Source organism: Lonchura striata, chromosome 13, assembly GCF_050655825.1.
Source record: "Lonchura striata isolate lonStrDom1 chromosome 13, ASM5065582v1, whole genome shotgun sequence".
Classification (NCBI taxonomy): Eukaryota; Metazoa; Chordata; class Aves; order Passeriformes; family Estrildidae; genus Lonchura; species Lonchura striata.
The window spans coordinates 12,933,427-12,954,146 of record NC_140715.1 but is presented as its reverse complement, the minus strand read 5'-3'; the positions used below and the strand labels follow the sequence as shown (position 1 = coordinate 12,954,146).

General features: G+C 42.2%; 1 protein-coding gene across 1 annotated transcript in view; it reads left to right on the top strand.

The window, feature by feature from the left end:
- Positions 1-20,720, top strand: part of COL23A1 (collagen type XXIII alpha 1 chain) — a 182,753-nt gene that overhangs the window by 109,253 nt on the left and 52,780 nt on the right. The window contains exon 3 of the mRNA XM_085591321.1: positions 15,671-15,715. Within this exon, the coding sequence (XP_085447447.1) occupies positions 15,671-15,715 (45 nt within the window). The remainder of the gene's footprint in view (positions 1-15,670; positions 15,716-20,720) is intronic.

Here is a 20,720-nt window from a genome sequence, read left to right as displayed (position 1 = left end):
GCAGCTGCTGCACGGGGCAGCAGCACCTCAGGAATAAAGTGTCTCTCAGCCCTTTCTCAGGTTGTCACAGTGATTCTGCTTCAACACCCATTAAGAGAGCTTGAGGTTTGTTTTTCGGGTGCAAGTGAAGCCCTCAGGGTTTGTGGAGTTAATTCAGGAATAGTAAGAGCTGCAGGTCTTTGTGGCCCCATACTTTGTGTGATTTCAGTGTATATAAACATAAATATATCTAAGTATCTGAAAGGAGAGTGTCAGGAGGATGAAGTCAGACTATTCATGGTGGTATCAAGAATAGGCCATGGACAGAAAATGAATCACAGGAAGGCCCACCTGAACATGAAGGGCAACTTCAGTGGGCAGTGATGAGCACTGGGACAGATTGTCCAGAGTGTGGAGTCTCCCTCACTGGGGATATTTAAGAACTGTCCAAACATAATCCTGTGCCATGTGCTCTGGCATGGCCCTGCTTGGGCAGGGGTTTGGATCAGATGGCCTTCTGAGGTCCCTCCTGACCTGACCCATTCTGTGATTCTCCAGCACCATCAGCGCAGCCACGTGGAAACAACAAAGCAGCACTGGATTTTCAGTTGCTCCAAACTGAGAATTTTATGGACTTAAAAGTGCTTATAATTTCCACAGCGTTCAGGGGAGCCAAGCTCCCACAGTGTCCCCCTGAGAGTCATCTCTCTCTTGGACTTCATCATCACCTCTTCAAATGAGAATATGCTTTAGAATCACGGAATCACAGAATCGTTATGGTTAGAAAACACCTCTGAGATTGAGTCCAGCTATTAACGCCACTAAACCACGTTCCCAGGTGCCCCATCCACACACCTTTTCAACACTTCTAGGAATGGCAATTCCACTGCTTCCCTGGGCAGCTGTTTCAATGCCTGACCACCCTTTCAATGAACAAGTTTTTCTCACTATATAATCTAAACTTCTCACGGGACAACTTGGGACCAAACTTTGAGGTTTAAAATGGCTTAAATAAAGGCACTCATCCCAGAGCACATCTGTAGTGGAGTCTGTTGGGTAGGACCAGGGAGATGGGGATGCAGGAGCAGCACTGGAGGAGAAGGGACTGCTCCACATATGTGCATGAAGGTTTTGGGCTGGACCCATCCATTATTCTTGTGTTTATTTTTTGTTCCATCAACTTAAGTTGTGTTTCTGGCATTTGTTTGTTTCCTTTGGGCAGTTATAGTTATATTAGTGTAAATATTTTCTAGTGATTGTCAAGTGTCCAGTTTACATTAATTGCTTGCAATTTCCTGCTGTAGCTTAAAATACTTTTAAAAAGTATTTTAAAAATATAAAGCATATAAAAACTTTACAACATAAAATTACGCTTCCCATAAGCATCAAACTCTGCTTTTTCAGGCAAAACCCAGACCCCTGAAATTTCAAAGGCACCTTTCCATAATCTGAGAACTGAAAAAAGAGGTGGCATCTACACAATTGAGTGAATTCTCCTTCATGGTTGTAAAATGGTTCAGTAAAATCTGAGTGAGTCACTACAGACAGTTAAGTGAACATAGGAAATTTATAGTCTTACTTGAGTTGTTGTTTATCCTTTTGTTCCTACTGCTCATTTCCTATTGAAACTCATTTTTGCTGTCATGTGGGTATATCCAATAGCAGTGTCTTTAAAACGGGAGCCTTGTATGCTTACCCTCTGCAAAACTGATAAAAATCTCCTGGTTGCTGTAACAGTAATAGCACAATAAATGCTTAGAGTGAACTGTGCTGAATATCTGCAATCTGGGACTATATTTTTCTTTTTTCTTTTTTTTTTTTTCCCTGTTGTAAAGGTACTCTTTCTTAACTGCTTTCTACAGTTTCCCATTCAGTTTGTGGACAAGTGAGAGTTGTCTCCTGCCCTGGGCTGCCCTACTTTTGCAAAATTATTTTTTTCTTGCAGCAATATGAGGAAGGGCTGGATCTTATTTATTTTACCAAAGTAAATTTTTCAATATGAGAACAATTAATAAATGATTATGTATAAAAAAGAAATTCAGCATTTCTTCCTCAACCTCTACAAATAAGATAATTACCTTCTCCAGAGGGAATGGAGTTGGCAGTAGTTTCACAAGGAACTGTTGAACTGTTTGACATGTTTTAAATGGTTTACCAAGCAAAATCAGTTTTGAAAGGAAAGGGGCTTGTCAATCAGTCAGCTTGTGTTGGGTTGTTGATGTCCCCCTGTCAGAGCAATAACAGCTTCAGAGGTGGCTGAGGAGTTGCTGGAGGGAGGGGAGAAGCAGCTGTGATAATTGGGGGGTAGGGAGCAGGGCATTTAAACATTCCTATTTTATACAAGTGACACGTCGTTTCTTGGAGGATCTGATTTATTATTATATGGATTCAGTCAGAGTGTTTGCAGAATTTACTCTGCTCTATGGTACTGCAGCAAATGTAAACACACATAATTAGCAGTGCTAGAAGAAATGAAGATGGGAAATAGTCATTGCCAGCAGCAGGAGGGGTTTTGAGAGAGCTGGGAAAAGAAGTGGCAGAGAATAAGTTGGGTTTTTTTTATCTCCAAGAGGAAGGCTGTGGGTCACTTTTGAGGAGAATAGAGATGAAGCAATGCCAGGGGTTAGGGGAGACGTGGCACTTTGGATGGTGCCACGGGGAAGGTGTCCTGGTGACCTCCCTGCCCGGGACCCAGGGGCAGAGGGGCCGTGGGGGCTGACCCCTGCAGCAGCCAGTTCCTTCACTCAGCTGCAGCTTGTTTGAGCTCAAACACAAGTGAGAAGATAAGAAACAGAAACATCAGCAAGAGAGGTTTGACAGCCAAGCTGTGCAGAAACCAGATGTCCTTCTTCAGAGCTTGCTTTCACCCGGGAAACTTGGGTTATTGCACCTCTGCCTCAGGGTGAGGGAACATCTCCCTCCCAGGAAAAAAGCCTGATTTAGGACAAGTTTAGTCATTATTTCAGTGGGATTCCTGGTTATGGGTCTGTGCAACCACTCACATGTATATGGCAGTGATGTGCAACACAACCTAAGACTCCCACGAGGTTCCTTTGTGGCAGGAGATGCTTCCTGGGGACACAGGGCTCCCCAGGAGTTCCCTGCTGGGCACAGGATTTCTTGCTCACAAATTCAGTAGATGTCATTGCTCTGCTTCAGATTAATTTAGGGTCATTTTTTTCCAAAGGCTGAGGACTATGCAGTGTAAATTACCTGTTCTTGCTGCATGGCAGCATTGCTCCACAGGCTGCTGGTGAGGGTGGAACTGACTGGGAGTAGCACTAAGACAATGTGGACATGTGGTTGCAAAGCAAAATGTACTTTGGGAACCTACTCTGGCTTCGTGGTCTTTCTAATTATCTGGAGAGTCCAAACCCAGAATGGATTCTGAGACTGTTGAACAATTTGGGAGGAGGAAATGGGAAGTTCTTACCTTAGTTCTACAGAACAATATTTAATTTCTATAAAACCCTTTTGGATCTCTAGGTATTTCTATTCTTAGGGATTTTTGGAGTGTTTTCTGAAGCCTACAATGTGAGGAAATGTTGGGATTTGGTTTCACCTTCAGACTGAGCTTCATTGCCCTGTGCTCCCCAAATCCCTCAGAGTCCTGGCCTGCAACACAAAGGGGCTCTGCATTATTCAGCTATGCATGCAGTAAAGGCTGAAAGGCTGATTATGAATATTGAAGAATAATCAAATTACACCAGCACAATTCTTGGAGGAATCTGCCAGATGTCCTAGAAAATTTTCATCTGTTGGGAGAAAAAACACCATCTGAAGCAGTGGTTTTGAAAGCACTGTAATCCTGTGACCCCTACCAGAATTTCCCTTTTTTTTTTCCTGCTTTCAGTTAATTTCAGTTAATTTCCATCTGCTACATTCAATAGATGGTTAACTGCCCTTTCATAGGCTTCATTTAACTCCATTTCAGAATTCAGTGGCAATATATCTATATTCATGCAAGACTCTCAAGGTTTCTCCTTGAAATACTTTTCGATCCTCAGGTGAAATTACATCCAGGATATCAATAGTGTAAAAGTGTATCCTGGAATCCAGAAAGCAAAATTGAAAGCAGGATTTGACTTAGTGTGTTGCATTTAAAATCCAGGTCTGATTTCAGTTAAAATCTTGGAAAGATCCAGCAATAGGCATCATATATTAATCAATGTAAGATGAAGGCCAATCCTGCTGCTTCACTTTGAGGAGAACCCTGACATTTTTCCATTGTCTTTCAAGAACAAGGTGAACTTAGAGGGTTGGCAAAAGTCTTTGTATAGTACCTGGAGCACATGACTAAGAAAATAGTGGTCTGTGGAAAGAAAAAATGCTCATAAAATGCTAAAATACTTCAATCGAGTTGTAAACTTACATATTTGGGAAGTGAAATCTCACACATTGATTCTCTTTTGTCCCTTACTGTGCCAAAAGGTTGTTCTGTCTCTCCTGGGTCCATATGATCCCACCACTGCCCTTGTCCTTAACACCAAAAGAAAGTCAGATTCTTCTAGTCTTTCCCTTTCATATTTTTCTGGCTTGGTTTCCTTCTCTCACCATGTTTGGTGCTGTTTTCCCAAACTTGGACTCTTTAAAATACAAGTGGAAACTGATGGTCTTATCCAAACTTAGTAACATATTGGATAGCTTTGCTCAGAATAATTGCCTCTTTCTTTTCATCTCATCTCAGTGTTTAAAGAGCAACAATACCTCATCTCTGTTAAACCTTTGAACCTTTCCTGGATATCCTTTGGTAAGTTAAATTGGTGATCCAGCATTTGTTTAGCTGAGCTCTAAAATGCACTGATGACATAATTCAAGTATCCATAGGTAAAAATTTGTACCTTGGGATTGTCAGAAATAATTTAAATTTTCCATTTGATCTTCAAGATGCTTTTCACTATTAAAAAGAAAAATGCTGTACACCTCCCACACTGCTGCCTTTCTGTCCTACTGATCCTGCTTTTTTAAATTAAAATGGGAAAGAATAGGTTTATCTGCCATGTAAAAATATTTATAGACCAATTGCTTTACAGACAACTGAAACTCTGGAGTTGAAAACGGTCCAAATACCCCTGAAAGATGCATTTGGGTAATTGGTAATGAACTAAGCATCTGGAATAAGCAGCTGAGCGAAGTCAGTCACTTAATTATGGCTTTTTGAGCTGTTTGCCAGACTGGTGAGCTCAGATAAACCAGACTGGTCATCAAATAAGATGCACTGACTAGGCAAATTACCTGATTAAGCAAATTATAGTGTTCCTTTGGTAATCTGTGTGTTTAATGTGCACTTGCAGAGCTCCACACTGTGCAAGGCATCAGCTCAGGCACCTTGTGGTGCTTCCACACTGGCCCAGAACACTTTGGTCTGAAATGGACTTTTTACTGAAACATTTCCCAGATGTGTGGGCAATAAATCATCTCCTCTTTGCACTTCAATAGAAACAGCCTTTGCCACTGAATTCTGGGCAAGAGCAGGCCCAGAACACAGCAGAAAGGGGCTGTAACAGAGTTTGCCTTTGCAAATTTGTGTGTTGGCTCATCCCATTTCACTAATTGCACCTGTGAGGCATGGCATGTGCCAGAGAAGTGTCAGCAGGCTCTCTGGTATCTTAACTCTGCTTTTATATGTGCTAATGCACCTTTTTTAATTATTATTCTGCTTTTGCTGCAGCTGTTTGGTGCTCAGCCCCATTGCTAACCAGATCCTTCATCATCCTCTCTGCAGCCTGCTCCTGCAGGGCTGGGCATGGCCAAAGGGAGCCTTCACCTCTCTGCACCAAGTATCTCAGGTTGGAGCTGAATTCCCTTCCCATGGAAGCTGTGATTAAATTCTGGAGCACTTTTATATTTCATTGGGTTGCCCAGAGGCTTCTGCAGTTATTGCCTGTACCCAGCCTGAAAGTGCACTTTGATTTTATTCTGTTCTTTTTTTTTTTTTTTTTCTAATCAGTTCCTTTGTATTAGCTGTCATGTTCCTGCTTGTTAATTAAATTCAGACTTGACGTGGATTAGCATTTTGGATGGAAGCCTAATTCTTTAAATGGATATACAAATGCTGCTCTTAAGTTAGTCATTAAATTAGTCATTAATTACTTTTATTTATTAGAGCCATTTAGGCCTCATCTGGCAATTTTAACTGCAAGTGTCTCAGCTTATTTCTGCTGGAAGCTGTGCGATGTAGGTCAGGTACACAGCAGTAAAAGGGATTATATTGTTTTGATCATCCACACTTGCTACAGGAAACACCATCTTCTTTCTGGGGAGTGAACAGGGCTGGGGCACGTGCTAGTTCTGCCTGTAGAATGGAAACTGTATTTTTCATAGCATTTATGTATTCCTTTGTTGGAAGGAATTCAGATGGGTGGGAAAGCAAATTGTTTATACACAATCTGATGTTTGCCCAAGGTCAGCAGGGAGAGAAGACACTTGTACTTTTAATTATATTCTCAGTTAAAATAAGAAGTTAATTTTAGCAAACAAGATCCAAGTACTTCTAAAGAATTTTTTTTTTTCTCTGCATCTCTTCTGTAAAAATTTTTCATCACTGATTTCATTGCATTATCAGGACTCAAATGAGAAACACTGCTTATGAGCAAATATAGCATCTGAATGTGGGCCAGGAATTCCTTTTACAGTATAAGCTTTTGTGTGAAATAAAAGCCAGACAGCTGCTCACAACTTAAGTCTGAGTAAGTGATCTAATACTATTGCTCTGGTCTCAAATTTGAGGCTAAATTCTTTCTTTGCCAAAGACCTTGTGCCAACCTACCTGGTCCCAATTTGTGAGAACAAAGTACATTGTTTCTGCTGCTCTGGGACTGGAATCACTTCATTTGCCATTTTTTTACATGACGATTTCAGGCCTGACATGAGAAGCTTCCACAAGACTGAGAGTCAACTTCTCACCTCCAGTCCTTCAGGAGGTGTCTCAAGTAGGAAGGTACCTCCATACCTCCTTGCAAGGCTGGTCTGACAGGATGTGTAGGGATATTTTATTCTGGCTTTATTTTACTATTGATTTTCTATTGATTTTCTTGATTTTCTACTGATTTTCTTGATTTACTTTACCATTTTACTTCTCAGATCTTCTATTCTCAATCTTTTTCTTCTACTTTTTCTGTGCTCTTCATCAGCTGCTCTCCAGGCTTCCCTTGCCTGGAAATACTGCAAAGAAGAGGACCCTTCCAGTTATAAAAAAGACAATTTCCCACAGCATTTGGCAGAGACTGTATTCCTCAAATATATGGTTATGCACTTGCCCTTTCACAAAAGGTCATAATTTCCAAAGAATTCGAGTTGTGCTCTAAATGTACAGCTAGAGCTTAAGTTCCTGTCTGATTTATTGCAAACATATTAGCAGAAGGGAGAAGAAAAATGCAGAGGCCAAGAAATGTCATGTCCTCTCCCATGATGGTGACACCCTCAGCTGTACCCAGAGAAATCACACAGTGACCTCAGCCTTATTGCTCTTATGGCAAAGCTGAGATTTACTTGTTTGTTTTAAAATTGCTTATTTAATAGAAACTAAAAATGAGGGCATTTGAAGCATGTATATGTCATGTGTACAAGTTCACATTATTATTGAATTTTTTTCTACTTAAAAGAGAGAAGACCTGTTTTTTCTTTTTCCTTGGGTCACCAAGTCTGCTTGCAGATGGTCTGCTCTCTTTTTGTGGCATTTAAGGACTTAGCAGTGCTGGATTAATGGCTGGATTTAATATCCTAGATGTCTTTTCCAACCTAGATGAGTCTGATTTTTAGATTAACTGCTTGTTGGATAATGGAGGGCAGAATGAATTCACACATCAATTTAATTTTGAGTGTCTGGGAGGAGGATCACCCGTGTCTAACTTCCATCACTTAACTCTGTTGAAGACAGTGTGTGAGTTTCACTGGATGTTTTATATTGGGTAAAATTATTTTGAAACAGACAACCTTATTAGTATCTGTAACTTACAGCTGCTTATTTGTGTGACACTGCTGGCATTGGGATAAAATGATGTGGCTTTTTTAGTTTTGCTTTGTACAGCTTTTACTTCTGTTTTACAAGGCTTCATCCCCACGGAGGGGATTTGGCTGTTTGCATTTTGCTTGGTTTTGTTTCACTAGGATGTGCTTTTCCCCTGTCTTTTAAAGCATATGGCATCATGGAGCCCTGGTCAAGGGTTAATGCAGATAATGGAGGTGGAAACAGCTCCAGAAACTGACTTTTTATTTTCTCGTCAGGCTATTCCTGATCTTCTCTCTTTATAGAGATGGCGATGCTTGTGGAATAAGGTGCAGAAAACAAGATAGTTCTTACAAAGGTGGAGGAAATGCCTTCTGCATGCAGGAGATTTGGAGTGGAGAGAGGGTTACACAGCAGAAGAATGTTTCTTTTGAAGACCACAGGAGGAAGAACTTAATAGGTTTTTTAGAGATGCTGAAATAGTCACATGTAAGTGCAATGTTGGATGAGTCTGGAAACAGGAAAACTTTGATTTTTATGTTGAATTTGATTTGTAACATGGAAGCAAATTCTCTTGGTGATATTACTGTGATAGTTGTGGGCGTGTTCTTAGGATGTGCTTGGCCCCATCCTTTGGATGCTTTATGGTTTGCACATGGCAGCTTGGGCTCCCCTTCACAGGAAACTGGGAAAAAATGAGGGTGGGAAATCCTGCCAGAAGGGGCATTATCCACAGACTGTGTCTGCAAGTGTGGGAATAACATTTAAATGCAAAGGATGTGATTTTTTTTTTTTGCTTAAAGTCTCCAATATATACACTTCTCTATAGTTACTGGGATCTTCCCTATTATTCATCTGCTCTCAAAGCCTTGATTTGCTGGTTTCTCATTTTTCACATATTGAAAATCAGAAAGAGTATTTTATTTTTTTTTCTCTGTGCGATCTTGGCTCTGGAATGGCTAATTCTGATGGTAGATAAGATGCATTAGCTTTGAGTACTTCCGTGCTCTGAAGATGCAATTCATCAAAACTCAAGTACTTTGTGTCAGATCTGAATGTTTCACAAGAGATTTTGTAATCCAACATGTCAAACTTGTTTAAATGTGAGATTGGAACTGAAAGCTGGAGGAAGAAATAAGTGTTTTGTTATCTTCCTTACCTTACAGAAGTATCTTGCAGTTCTTAGGGGAAAAAAGGAAAATTGTCTTATTCCTGCAAGAAATACACAAGTACCTTGTGTTGTAGAGGTGCTCCTGAGATGAGCATCTGCTCCTTTTGTTGGTAAACAGGCTGGTGTTTCATCAGGCAGATTTAGTGATTTGAGTAGAGCATCATCTTCATCTGCTGAATAAATCTATTGCTGGTGACTTCTTGATTCTTCCCAGAGGTGAGTTTGTGGTAGAAATTATTTGAGCAAGAAAAAGACCTCAAGGGTATCTGTTTGCTGATCTCTTGTTGTGGGTAGTGCTGCTTTCAGTTGTCTAGTACTGGAGATAATACAAGGATCATGAGTTTCAATCAAATGCATTGTGACTTTGGCATCATTTCTGTTCCCCAGCTCTATCACTACATAGATTTCTAGCTTGTATCCATAGAAGAAAAATGAGTCTGTGTTCATTTTCCAGCTGCACGTTGATACAGCTCTGTCTGACTTGCCTGACCAGTAAGTCTCTGAAGAGATTGGGACCTGAATGTTTTTTAAATCTTTTTAAGTATGCAGGAGCATATGGGGACGATGAACAGAGCTGGTCACTGTTCTCATAAAGAAACATGAAACCAAATATGTGTGCATGTTTGTGCATAGACATTTTCTGAAAGATGTTCAAAGTTCCCATCTCTGTCCAGGACTTGGACTGAAGCAGCTGTCTCGGTGCAGATGTGGAAAACCGAAATCTGCCATGAAAACTTTTTTACCTTGCATATAGCAGCCCCTGCAGCTGCCAAAATATGCATCCTCTTGCTTTAAAAATAGAGGGGGGTATGCTGAAAACATCTGCTCCTGCCCTGCACTGCAGCTGTGCCAGTGTATTATCTGAGTATGGCCTGAGTAAGACCAGCCATAACAAGAGAAGAAAAATCCCATGTTTGATGTAAGTGCAATTGTGGCTTTATTCCAGTCACTTCTTAATTTATATCTCAAATTCAGTTTATCTTCATGCCTTGATGACTAAACAAAAGAGCTGTATGCACTTGACTGTTTGAAGAAACTGTCTCTGGGTGTGGGAAAAAAAGAAAAAAATTATTTAGGAGTGGAGAGTGGGGAATCCAGAGTATGGAGTGAGTGGCACCATCTTGGTTGTTTTAAATGGAGCAAAATCAGAGCTTTGGTTTCAGTGAGTGTGCTGTATCATTTCACACTTTGAATGAGCTTGAATTTTATTTTTATTTCTTTTGCAACAAGCATCCACCTAGGGTAAGAGGGGAATTTTCTGGCTACAGCTAAAAGAACACTTAAACACCCCAAATTTCTCCCTGGTCTTGAAACACTGTGTCATCTCAAGCTACTAAACCTCATGTGCAGGTTTTATCGGTGCTGCTGAAAGTTAGATTTGGGGCTTGGATTTGCTCTGCTGCATCTTGTTGCATCAATTTAAATCTGCACCCTATCCCCTCCTGGGTATCCCTTATTTTGGGGGTACCCCCATTTTAGCTTAGCTCTAGGTAAAGTAGAGCTTGAGGCTGTAAACCTTCAGTGCTGAGGTCCTGAGGTGCTTTAATCAAACCAAATTTTGAATACTCCACTGTATTATCCCAATAGTAGCAGCAATATTCCAGTTTTTGGTTCCTGGAGTGGATGTTTTGTTCCCTGAGGTTGAGCACAGCTCCCAGTGCAGGAAGATGCTTTTGAAGGTTTAAGAATGAAAACAATTTCTTGCTTCTTTTGTACCTTGAAAGCAACTGCATCAGGTCTGGAAGTGCAAGGAGCTCTCCCCAGCTAACTACTAGAGGTTGCTTTCTGTGTGGTGTTTGATGACACATAATGTAGCCCAGGATTTCAGAGAGCTTTTGAGGCACTTGGGTCAAATTTGGAATGAACTTAGATATTACTTTTTTTTTTTTTTCTTAATTTGGAAAACTTCTGCAGCCTGTAGGTGCTGCGTGTTTCCAGTGTGCACCTGGTATTTGCTCTGAGTCTTTGGGTCTGTTGGAATCCGAAGCCAGGAAGGTTCATGCAAAGTGTTGTGACCCAAAACTGTTCAATCTCAGATCTGTGGTCTCAGAGCCCCAGCCTGACTTGAGTACCTGATGAGTATCAGCTGAGCAAGCATCCCAGCATCTGACTGCTGCCCATGAACCATAAACTTTTTCCTCAGGGAACAAGGAAGTAAATTGGCCTTTGTGCAGGAACAGCCAGCTAGGCTGGGGCCGTGGCTTCCTCGTGCTCCATACCAGACCCCACGGTGCTCTGCTGCAAAGTTCTCCTTCCTTCTAAGTGAAGCCATATGAAAAAAAAAAAAAATCTATTCTTGAGAGTGGCTGAACCAACCAATTTGTTCAAGCTATTCTTCTGGTTGATTCATTTTTAACTGAAAAAAATGCTGATATATTGAAAGCAACCTGAGAAATGCCAAAAAGGAAGAAGGGGAAACAAGCTAAACCATTTGAAGCTCATAAAAAAAAAAAAAAAAGAATTTAAGTGCAACCACATGAGTGGTGTAAAATCAGTGTAATACTTAATCCCATGTTACAACACAATGTGTTAGATATCAGTTCTTCTAGAAAATAAGGCCCTAAAATAACTTAATATTTATGACTGAGATTTCACAACATGATCAGCTCACTGTGTCATGCTTGCAAGGGAAAAAAAAACCCTTTGAAAGATCCACCAAGATAAGTCTTCATTTCACTTGGCCAAGGTTTTTACTTGAATGCTATTCTCAACTACTTCTTTAGATCAACATAACAGAAAAAAAAAATTCCCTGAGAGCCTCAGCAGGACATGGCTTGAAGAAAGAGATGGACCCAGCTTTGTGGAACACCTCTGTGTAAGTGCTCTCAGGGGAAAAGAGTGATGTGTAGGAGAAATGTAAGGGAAGGGCTGGTGCCACAAGTTCTTGGCTAAAATGTGCTTCACTGGCAGAACATTTAACAGAGCATCAGCATTCAGTGATGCTTTGCTGGACTCCCTTTCTTGCTAACACTTTAAACTCACTTTGTCCTTGACAAACATTGATTTTACCTTATGCCCAACAGTAATTTGGCCAGGCAGAAATTTATCCATCCAGCTGAAGGGCTGGGAGGCAGCAATCCAGCCTCCCAGTCATGGGAACATGGGTCAAGGACTAGACTTGGTTTAATTAAGGGATAAAAAGACATTAAACACACATAGTGCCTGTTCTCCTTGGTGTTGATGGATTATGATGGTGTTCATTGAGCAGCCCAATTTGCAATGGGTAAATTAGCTCAAACAAAGGTTATTTACTGTGCTGTGGACAAGTACATGGGTTGGCTTGTGACAATATTTTATGTGAATAATAAAGTGATGTTGATTTTTAATATTTCATTTACTTTGCAACAGTAGATGACATAAGTGGCTGCTACCCAGCAATTGTGTTTACTATGAACTTTTTACCTTGTTTCTGAGGAGCTATTCTTTAGATACATCCATCATCTCTTCCTCATAATATTTTCAAATAGCAATATATTTCATTCTCTTTCTTTGTCTTTGGGTTACTAAATCTATCATCTTACTGGGAAACTTATGGCATTGTCAGAAATTGCATATTATGCCCTGGATTAAGGCTGTTTAGCTTGAACGTGGCAAGTTGTTTAAAAATAGACTGTTAAGCTTTGTATTCATTCTCCACTCCAAAACTCTCTTTCATAACAATGTAAATAAAGGACTCCCAGAACTGATACAGTGGGGCTGGCACAGTAAGAAGAAAAGACTCAGCTATTGCCCAATTTACTTTAGTGCAACATGAATCTTAATTATATTGAACAAACATCAGACTGTGAGGTCTTGGGAGATGGAGTCATTAGGTAACCATTTACAGGGAGCATTTGTCTTCAAGCAACTTCCCAGGCCTCCTTAATTTCTTCTGTAGTTTGTTTAAGGGGTTGAAAAGGAGAGGTGTGATACGGATTCACATTATGGCCAGTTCATTAAGCAGTATCTAAAGCTGAGCCCCCAGGATAAGTTGAAATTGCTACAACAATTATTTCCAATTGTTCTGAGCATAGACACTGTCACATCTGCAGAGTTTGGGGTTGCAGGTGGCATTAGTGACTCCTGGGCTGCTCCTCTGTGCTGCTCTCTCCCGTGGGAGCTGGGAGGTCTCTGTCCTGCTGCACCACAGAATTGACATTGCAACTCTTGCCCAAACTTAGTACTGGATTTGATATTTTTCCTTTTAATTCCCACCAAATTTTTTTTCTCCTCAGAAGCATTTCCTAACTCAGCTACTGAATAGAAGCAGGATTCTAAATGTGGTTTCCAAAATACTACGTTTTTGTAACCAAATTGCTTTCAGATAAAAACAGCAAGTAAAACAGATGAGAACAGATTTTAATTTTTTTCCTCTCTTTGGTTTATCTCACTTGCCACAAGCAATATCTCTGAAATATATTTGTAATTCCATGCACTGCACCCACTTTACAGATTTCCTGGAAGGGAAAGAATTATAAGATCACAGAATGGTTTGGGTTGGAAGGAATCTTTAAAGGTCATCCAGTTCAATCCCCCTGCAATGAGCAGAAACATCTTCAGTTAGGTCAGGTCAGTCAAAGCTCCATCCAACCTGACTTTGAATGTTTCCAGGGACGGGGTATCTACCTTCTTTCTGGATAGCCTGTGTTGGTGTAGACAAGAGTAAATTTTTCCCATGTGGTGTGAAGTATTAAGAAATTCCTTAAACTTGGGAAAAAAAAAAACCCAACCTCTTATTAAGGTCCCTTTTTATACAGAATATGGTTTCTTACAGGTTTCTCGCATTCTCAGTTGAATGGCTCCAACCCAAGCTTTATGTGGGAGCTCTGTGCATCCACCCTTTGATATCAACTCTCCTTTAAGCTGCCTAAAAGCATCAGTACCAAGCCATTACTCTCTTGTTTAGATACTTGGCCTCCCTCTCCCACACCTCCATCAGGACATTTCCTCCTCCCTCAGGAGCAGCCTGTGCTTTCTGCGTGCTGCCAGCAGCAGGGAAAGCAGAATGGTCACTGAGTTTAGATTAAACAGATCCAGGAGGAGTCCTTGGCAAGGCAAGGAAGGATTAAGCAAGGCTGGTGTTTAAAGCACCTCCAAGGGAGGCTGGAAAGTGCTGAGGCTCAGGCTCTGCCTGGAGGTCAGACCCCAAAAATTAACCCAGAAGGTGGTGCAGGTAGAGGGGCTTTCATTGCTCAGTCACCACTGGTCTCCAAGGCTGCAAAAGGTGCTTCATCAGAGCTGTGGTTCCTCTCCAAGGCAGCTGGACTCGGGGATGGAGGAAATAAACCTTTCCCCTGGATGTAAAGTGCTTTCAGGGAGGCTGCAAATATTCTGGGGGTGGTTTTTTGTCTCACCTGTAGCAACTTGTGAGCAAGTTACTTAGGGAGTAGTGGTAGACATTTCTAGCAATCATTTGTGATTTTCCAGGGCTCCTGCTGCAGGTTGCCAATCCCACAGCGAGGGAGCAGGTGGGATTTGGGCTCCCACTGTGAGGGCAGGGGCCCCTCTGGAGCTCTCTGGTGGGCTGGGGAGGGGCAGTGCTGGACTGTATATCCAAACTTCAAAGAGGACAACTCCAGGCTGTGGCTGAAATTCTGGAGGTGCAGTTGCACATTTGAGCACATAAATGTTTATGCAACAGGGGAAACTCTGATAGGAGTGCAAAAATATTTAATGATCTTTGTTTATCATCCTTTTCCAGCAGAAAGGAAAGGGAACAGTGTTGTTTCACAGATAAAAAGCGAGTTCTTGCTTTTTGTTGATGTTGCTGTCACTCAGCAAATACTCCACCAGAGCTGGTGCAGGAGGCTGCAAAAAGGAGCTTTTTCTTTCAGCCTGGTATTGCATGTGCTGTGGAGAAGTGATGCTTCCAGGTGCCAGGCAAGGAATGCTGGCTGCAGCAGAGAGGCTGCAACACAATGGCATGAAGGGCGTGGTGTTATGGCTTTGCCAGGGACATGGATGCTCTGTGTGTGCTGGAGCAGTATTCTGTATCAGAGTTTATTGTTTGAACGCTTTTTTTCCCTTAATTAAGGGTATTTTGTCACCTGTGGCATTTTACTGATCCCTTAGCCATTGCTGCCCAGTAGGGTAAGAATACAGCAAGTTTTATATCTGAAATTAAAAATGCATGACCAGATCTAGGCTGTGTCAGCAGTTGCACAGGAGCAGCTCTGACTCAGATAATGATTAGTTATTAAGAGGTTAATGATCATTGTTTTAATACTTTAAATATTGTGATTTGCAAACCCGTAATAGCCATTTGCAGCATGTGGGGACTGCACAGAAATGCTGCTTGCTCAGCAAAGGATTTTTTCCAGAATTTTGGATCATGTTAGATCCGTGGTTCTCTACTATGTAAGCAATACTGATAACTTCAAAACCTGCTTCCCAGCTTGCCTTGTTTTTTTGTCTGGAATTACGTTGTAGGGGGGAAAAAAAGTGGTATTTAAATTGTGCAGCAAACTAATTGTTTTGGTATTTGAGAAAGGGGGGAAGACATGAGATGGGTCCAAAGGGAAGGCCATGTGGTGGGTGCTCTCCTGACCTGTGTCCATGCTCATCACTAACCCTGTGCTCTCTGCTTCCCACAGGGCCCCCGGGGAGGCGAGGGAAGCCCGGGCGGCGCGGAGAGCCAGGTAAGCATCACCTGCCCTGGCACCGAGGGAATGGGGGTGCCATGGGTGGTGTGGGAGCCTCTGGGGAGTGACACCTGCCACCTCCATCCCACAGGACAGGGGCTTCCTCACCCCTGTGTGCTGGGCATGAAGGGTTTTATTAAAAACTAAAAAAACCAAACCAAAACCAACTCCCAAAACCCTAAAAACCAAAACCAATTTTTTTAAAAATTGAAGGAAGAAACCAGCCAATCAAAACAAAAATACAATTTCACTCAAAACACCCCCAGCTGTTGCATCTTTTATCCATCTTCCCATTTCTCTTTGTGGCATTCAGCCTCATCACTGCCCACCCAACATTGCAGAGGGCCAGTGAAGGAGCATGGAAATAGGGAATTCCCCAGCCATGCTGCATGGGAGGTGTGCACTGGCTTGTTCTCTGCATGTGGACGTGTCCATATGTTGCCTGCCAGCCATGGGGTGGTGGTGTCTGCATTTGGGAGTCAGGAATACCCAAAGCTCAGCCACCAGCCTTGGGCACATCCCTGAGCATCAGTGTGCCCTCAGCCTGGCTGAAACCACAGAGCCCTGCTGGGGCTTTTCACTCGAGCTGACTGGAATTCTGTGTCTCTGTCACTTCAGTGTATCTGGTGAGGTTTGGGGCTTTATGCCCTCTCTGAAATGGGAAAGGACTGCCCCTGTTTCAGCTGGGGAGAGGGGCTGTTTGCATTCTGCTGTTGGGTCCCATGGCAGCTGGAGAAGGGAGAGATGCAGCTGGTGTTGTTCTTTCTGAGGAAAACAGACAGGGGTGTGCCAAGAGAGCCAGGCAGATTTTGGGATTGCCTCACTGTGCCAGAAAGCAGCACATGAAATTACATGTCCCAGCTCTTAGGTTCTTGAACACTGACAGAATGAACTGGAGCCAGTGGATTTTCATTTAGTGAGAAGGCTGAATTCTGTTCTCTTGCTTCCTCTTGCTATTGAAAATTCACAACTGGGGTTTCAAAAAGGGCAGCATAACTTTGTGATCACCAATATTTTAAACAATTTTTTTGAACTGTGAGATAAGGAAATTGGGTGGGTATGTGCTGCACACCAGGAACAGCAAATGGACAAGAAAGGCAAGCAGGCATTTCCCTTCTCTTCCACTGATGGCATTCCTGAGTGCATTAGGGGTTTTCGGAGATATTTTTGTTCCCGAAGCATCAGGGATTTACTCCTGACCAAGGGGTAGGTTCTGATGGGGTGGTGTGGAGCCCAGCCAGCTTTGTAATTTGTTTTATTTTCCCAGCAGCCGGGCTGTAGGAATGGCCACCAGAGCTTTGATTATTTTCTTGTTTTTTTTTTTTTTTTTAAATATCACCTAAGGGCTTTAAGGAGCACAGCAGAACACAGCATTCTACCAAGGGCAGCTGGAGAGGTCAGCCAGTGGGTCTGATCTTATATGCAGGCATTTATGTAAATGCTGTGCAAGATGTGTCTCTGGTCCATACAAAAATCTGGGAGGTAATGCTGGGCTCACACATTCCCATAAATCTCTTCTCCCTGTTTCATGCAAAACTTTTGAAAAGCAGCAATTTCCCTCGTGCTGTGACACATCTGCAAATGCACTTGAGCTTCCTCACTCTGAGGAAGCAGCAAACTGCCAGGGAATCAATACAGAACCAGCAAGATAACAAGCATTGTAAAAGAGAAAAAAAAATTAAAAATTAATTTAATTAATCATTGACAATTAAAAAAAAAAATCTCAAACCTTAGTAACAGCTTTTTTGAAATTTCTGCAGTTGTGGAGGAAAATAGAGAAGAGTGCAGCTGCCACCCACTGCACACAGCCACACACTCAGTGAAATCCAAGGAATGCAGTGCAGAGCCTGCACTGCCCCACTGCAGATGCACAGGGAGCAGGCATCCCGCTGTCTGTTGCTTTTGGCTGAGCTGGCTGGTGTTTGTTTCTCCAGATAACTTGAATATATATTTCTATATCTGTTTGAGAACCTGACCACACATAAACTGGGCCCTTGTTCCTTCACTACAGCTGATAAATGTGAATAAATCTTTGTTTGTGTAGCATGCTGGTGTCCATCCCCAGGGACCCTGCCTGGTCAGGGCTTCACAGCCTCCAGACAAAGGATGTTGAAGAGCCAGAAGGCTCAGCCCTGCCAAGGGAAGTGTTTTTCTTTGGCTTTTGTTGAAATAGTCATGTTGAAAAACCTTTTCAAATTATATTGAAGCTTTCAATGTATACCCCTAAGAAACAAGCAGAAAAACTGTTAAGAGATACTCCTGTCCCTTTTAATCACACCCTCTTGTTGATCTAAACCAAGACTGAATTTTGCTTTTTTCTTCTGCCATGATGGATTCAGATGAAATAAATTAATCCTACAGCTCTGTTTCTCTAAACTAAGAATTCATCATCATGAAAACACATTGGGACAACTGCTCTCTTCCACAGATATGCACCATTCCATAAAAGATTAATTTTTAAACCATTTCTGGCAAAAAAAAAAAAAAAAAAAAAAAAGATTAACTATTTATACTGTTTGGACATGGGACAAGCCTGGCTCCACATGCTTCAAAAAACAATTGTTAAATTAATGGGGCGAACCCCCATTGCCCCCAGAACCTGCCAAGGGCAGGCAGTGGTTCCTGCTGGGGCTTTGCCTCTGGGCTGATAGTTTATTTTGCTGTAGAGAAGTATAAAGGCAACAAGTTTCCCCCTGGGGAGCCCTGGAGGGCAGAGGGGGCTGCACTGAGCCCCAGCCTCCCTTCGGGCTTCACGACGCTGGTGGCAGCTCGAGCTCCCCGTGGTGGCACAGTTGTCCCCCTGTCATCCCTTCCCTGACCTCAGACACAAGGATCAAGTACCTGGGGAGTGTTTCTGCCACCATCAGCCCAGCTGAACAAACCAGGGAGTAATTGAGTCAAATGGCTCCATCCAACCTGTTTTATTTACTCTCTCCATCATCTGGCCCTGTGGGAATCACTGCTGCAGCAGAGGAGCAGTCCTGGAGCTGGGCGCAACCACTGCAAAAGAGGCTACTTTTAAAAACCAATTTATCCCACTGCTGCTACCACAAGGGCAGAAAATTCACACCAGCAGCTTCCCTGGGGGATGTCGCTTTGGTTGTTTGGTCTGGTCCAGCAAGTCCTGAGCCCCATCCCACCCTGCCAGGACAGGGTCCCAGCACCCTTATTCCTGCACATGGTCATCAGCAGTTTCTTTTCCAGCTGGAAAGCAAGCACAGACTTGAAGAGTCATGTGCACCCACCCATGGAAGCAGTGTATAAAAAGAAAAACACATTTTAATACAATTTTATGTGGGATTTTTCAGCCTTCTCTCACTGTGGGGTTGGGAGAAAGGTTTTGCAGCATTTGCTGTCGTGATTGGCCCTGACAGCCAGCCTGCTCATCTCAGATGCAGTTCCTTTTGCTTGCCAAAGACAAAATCAGGTTTAATGTCATGTTAGCTTATTTTTCCAATGTGATATGTCCCAGTGAGGACACAGTTCAACTGTTGGAGTGAGCGTTTGTGAAAATAACACGGATTTTTGCCAGGGAGCTGGGAGGTTTTGGTTCCCCCCTTGCTGCCAGCTGGTGCTGTGTGAGCGGGGTGGGGTACGGATGCACAGCCCTCACGGGGCTTTGTGTTTATTGTTTTAAAGATTGAGCCATGCTGGGGTGTTCCTGAAGGATGGATGAATAGGATCCAGGATTTGGGAGCTTAGCTGAAGTATTGGTTCAAAGGCTTTGCACAACTAGATGGTGGGAGATGATGTTCCTGTCTCTCGGAATGTCATTCTGCTTTCTTCCCCTGGCATGACAATTGCTCCAAAAACTGATCTGAAGCTCAGAATCTCTCAGGATAAACCAGGAGACAATCCACGTGAAATGTTCAGCTGGGGAAGTCTCTGAGTAAGGCTCTGCTCTCCTCACATGAAGCAAGAGCTGCCCCAGGACACAAACACCCAAAGCTGGTGGCTGGGGTGTTGTGTAGCTGCTGTTTGCACCAGCTGTGCACAGCTACAGCCCAGAGGGACAAATGCTGACTGGTTTAGGCACAAAATTCCCTTTACAGGTGGGCCTGAGAGGGCATTATTTTGATGAAGTGTTATTTCATTGGAAAATCCTGACTTTGCATAATTTCTGTTTCTGGCAGAAGAAGTTTTGTTTACAAAATGTTTTCAAAAAAGCAGTTTTTGAGGAAATGTGTTGAAATCTTGCTATGGGATAGAAGTCTTCTGCCCACCATCCATGATTTTTCCTTTTTCTTTACATTATGCTGTAGCTGTTGCCTTAACTTGAACTTCTAAAAAAGTTTTAATTGAAAGGGGTTTTTTGTTTGTTTGGGAGGTTTGTTTTTTTTTTAATTGCAGCTATTCTGTTTGTGCAAATATCCTGATTTTGAACAAGAAGGAATCTAAAGCTTTTTTAAAAGGAAAAAAACAATGTGATTTCTATGCAGGGAATGCTTATTTCTCTCCCAGCCCTATATATACTTAAAATCCCATATTTTACATGTCAAGATTTATGCTTTCAAACCCATTAGCCATGTGATTGAATGGACAAGTGTAAATATACAGTTGTCATTCAGTAAGTACACACGGGGCTGTATGCGGGTAAATCACACAGAAAATTGTATTTATTTGTGATTTCTGTTGCTCCCCCTATTTCTCACTATGAACTGCCTGTGACAACCTCATACCCAAGGACTTCTTCCGCTGAACTTTGGGAAAAATCTAATCTGTCCCACATGTGCTCTCAGTAATGAGCCTGTGCTAGGAGAGCATATTCCCCATGTGCCCCAGCACTGAGGCACAGACAGGAGTTAGAGGCCAGCACACAGTGACAAAAAGCTTTTCCCAGATTCTGAGGCTTCTTATGACTGTAGCAGTAGTTACCTGCTGTTACCCATGGCTCAGTTACTCCCCTTACAGCAGAATTAATAGCTCTGTGTGTATGTATATACATAGTGCTTGTGTTTAAATACACATAGCCAGGTATTAATATAGATTTTTAAAAATTTTT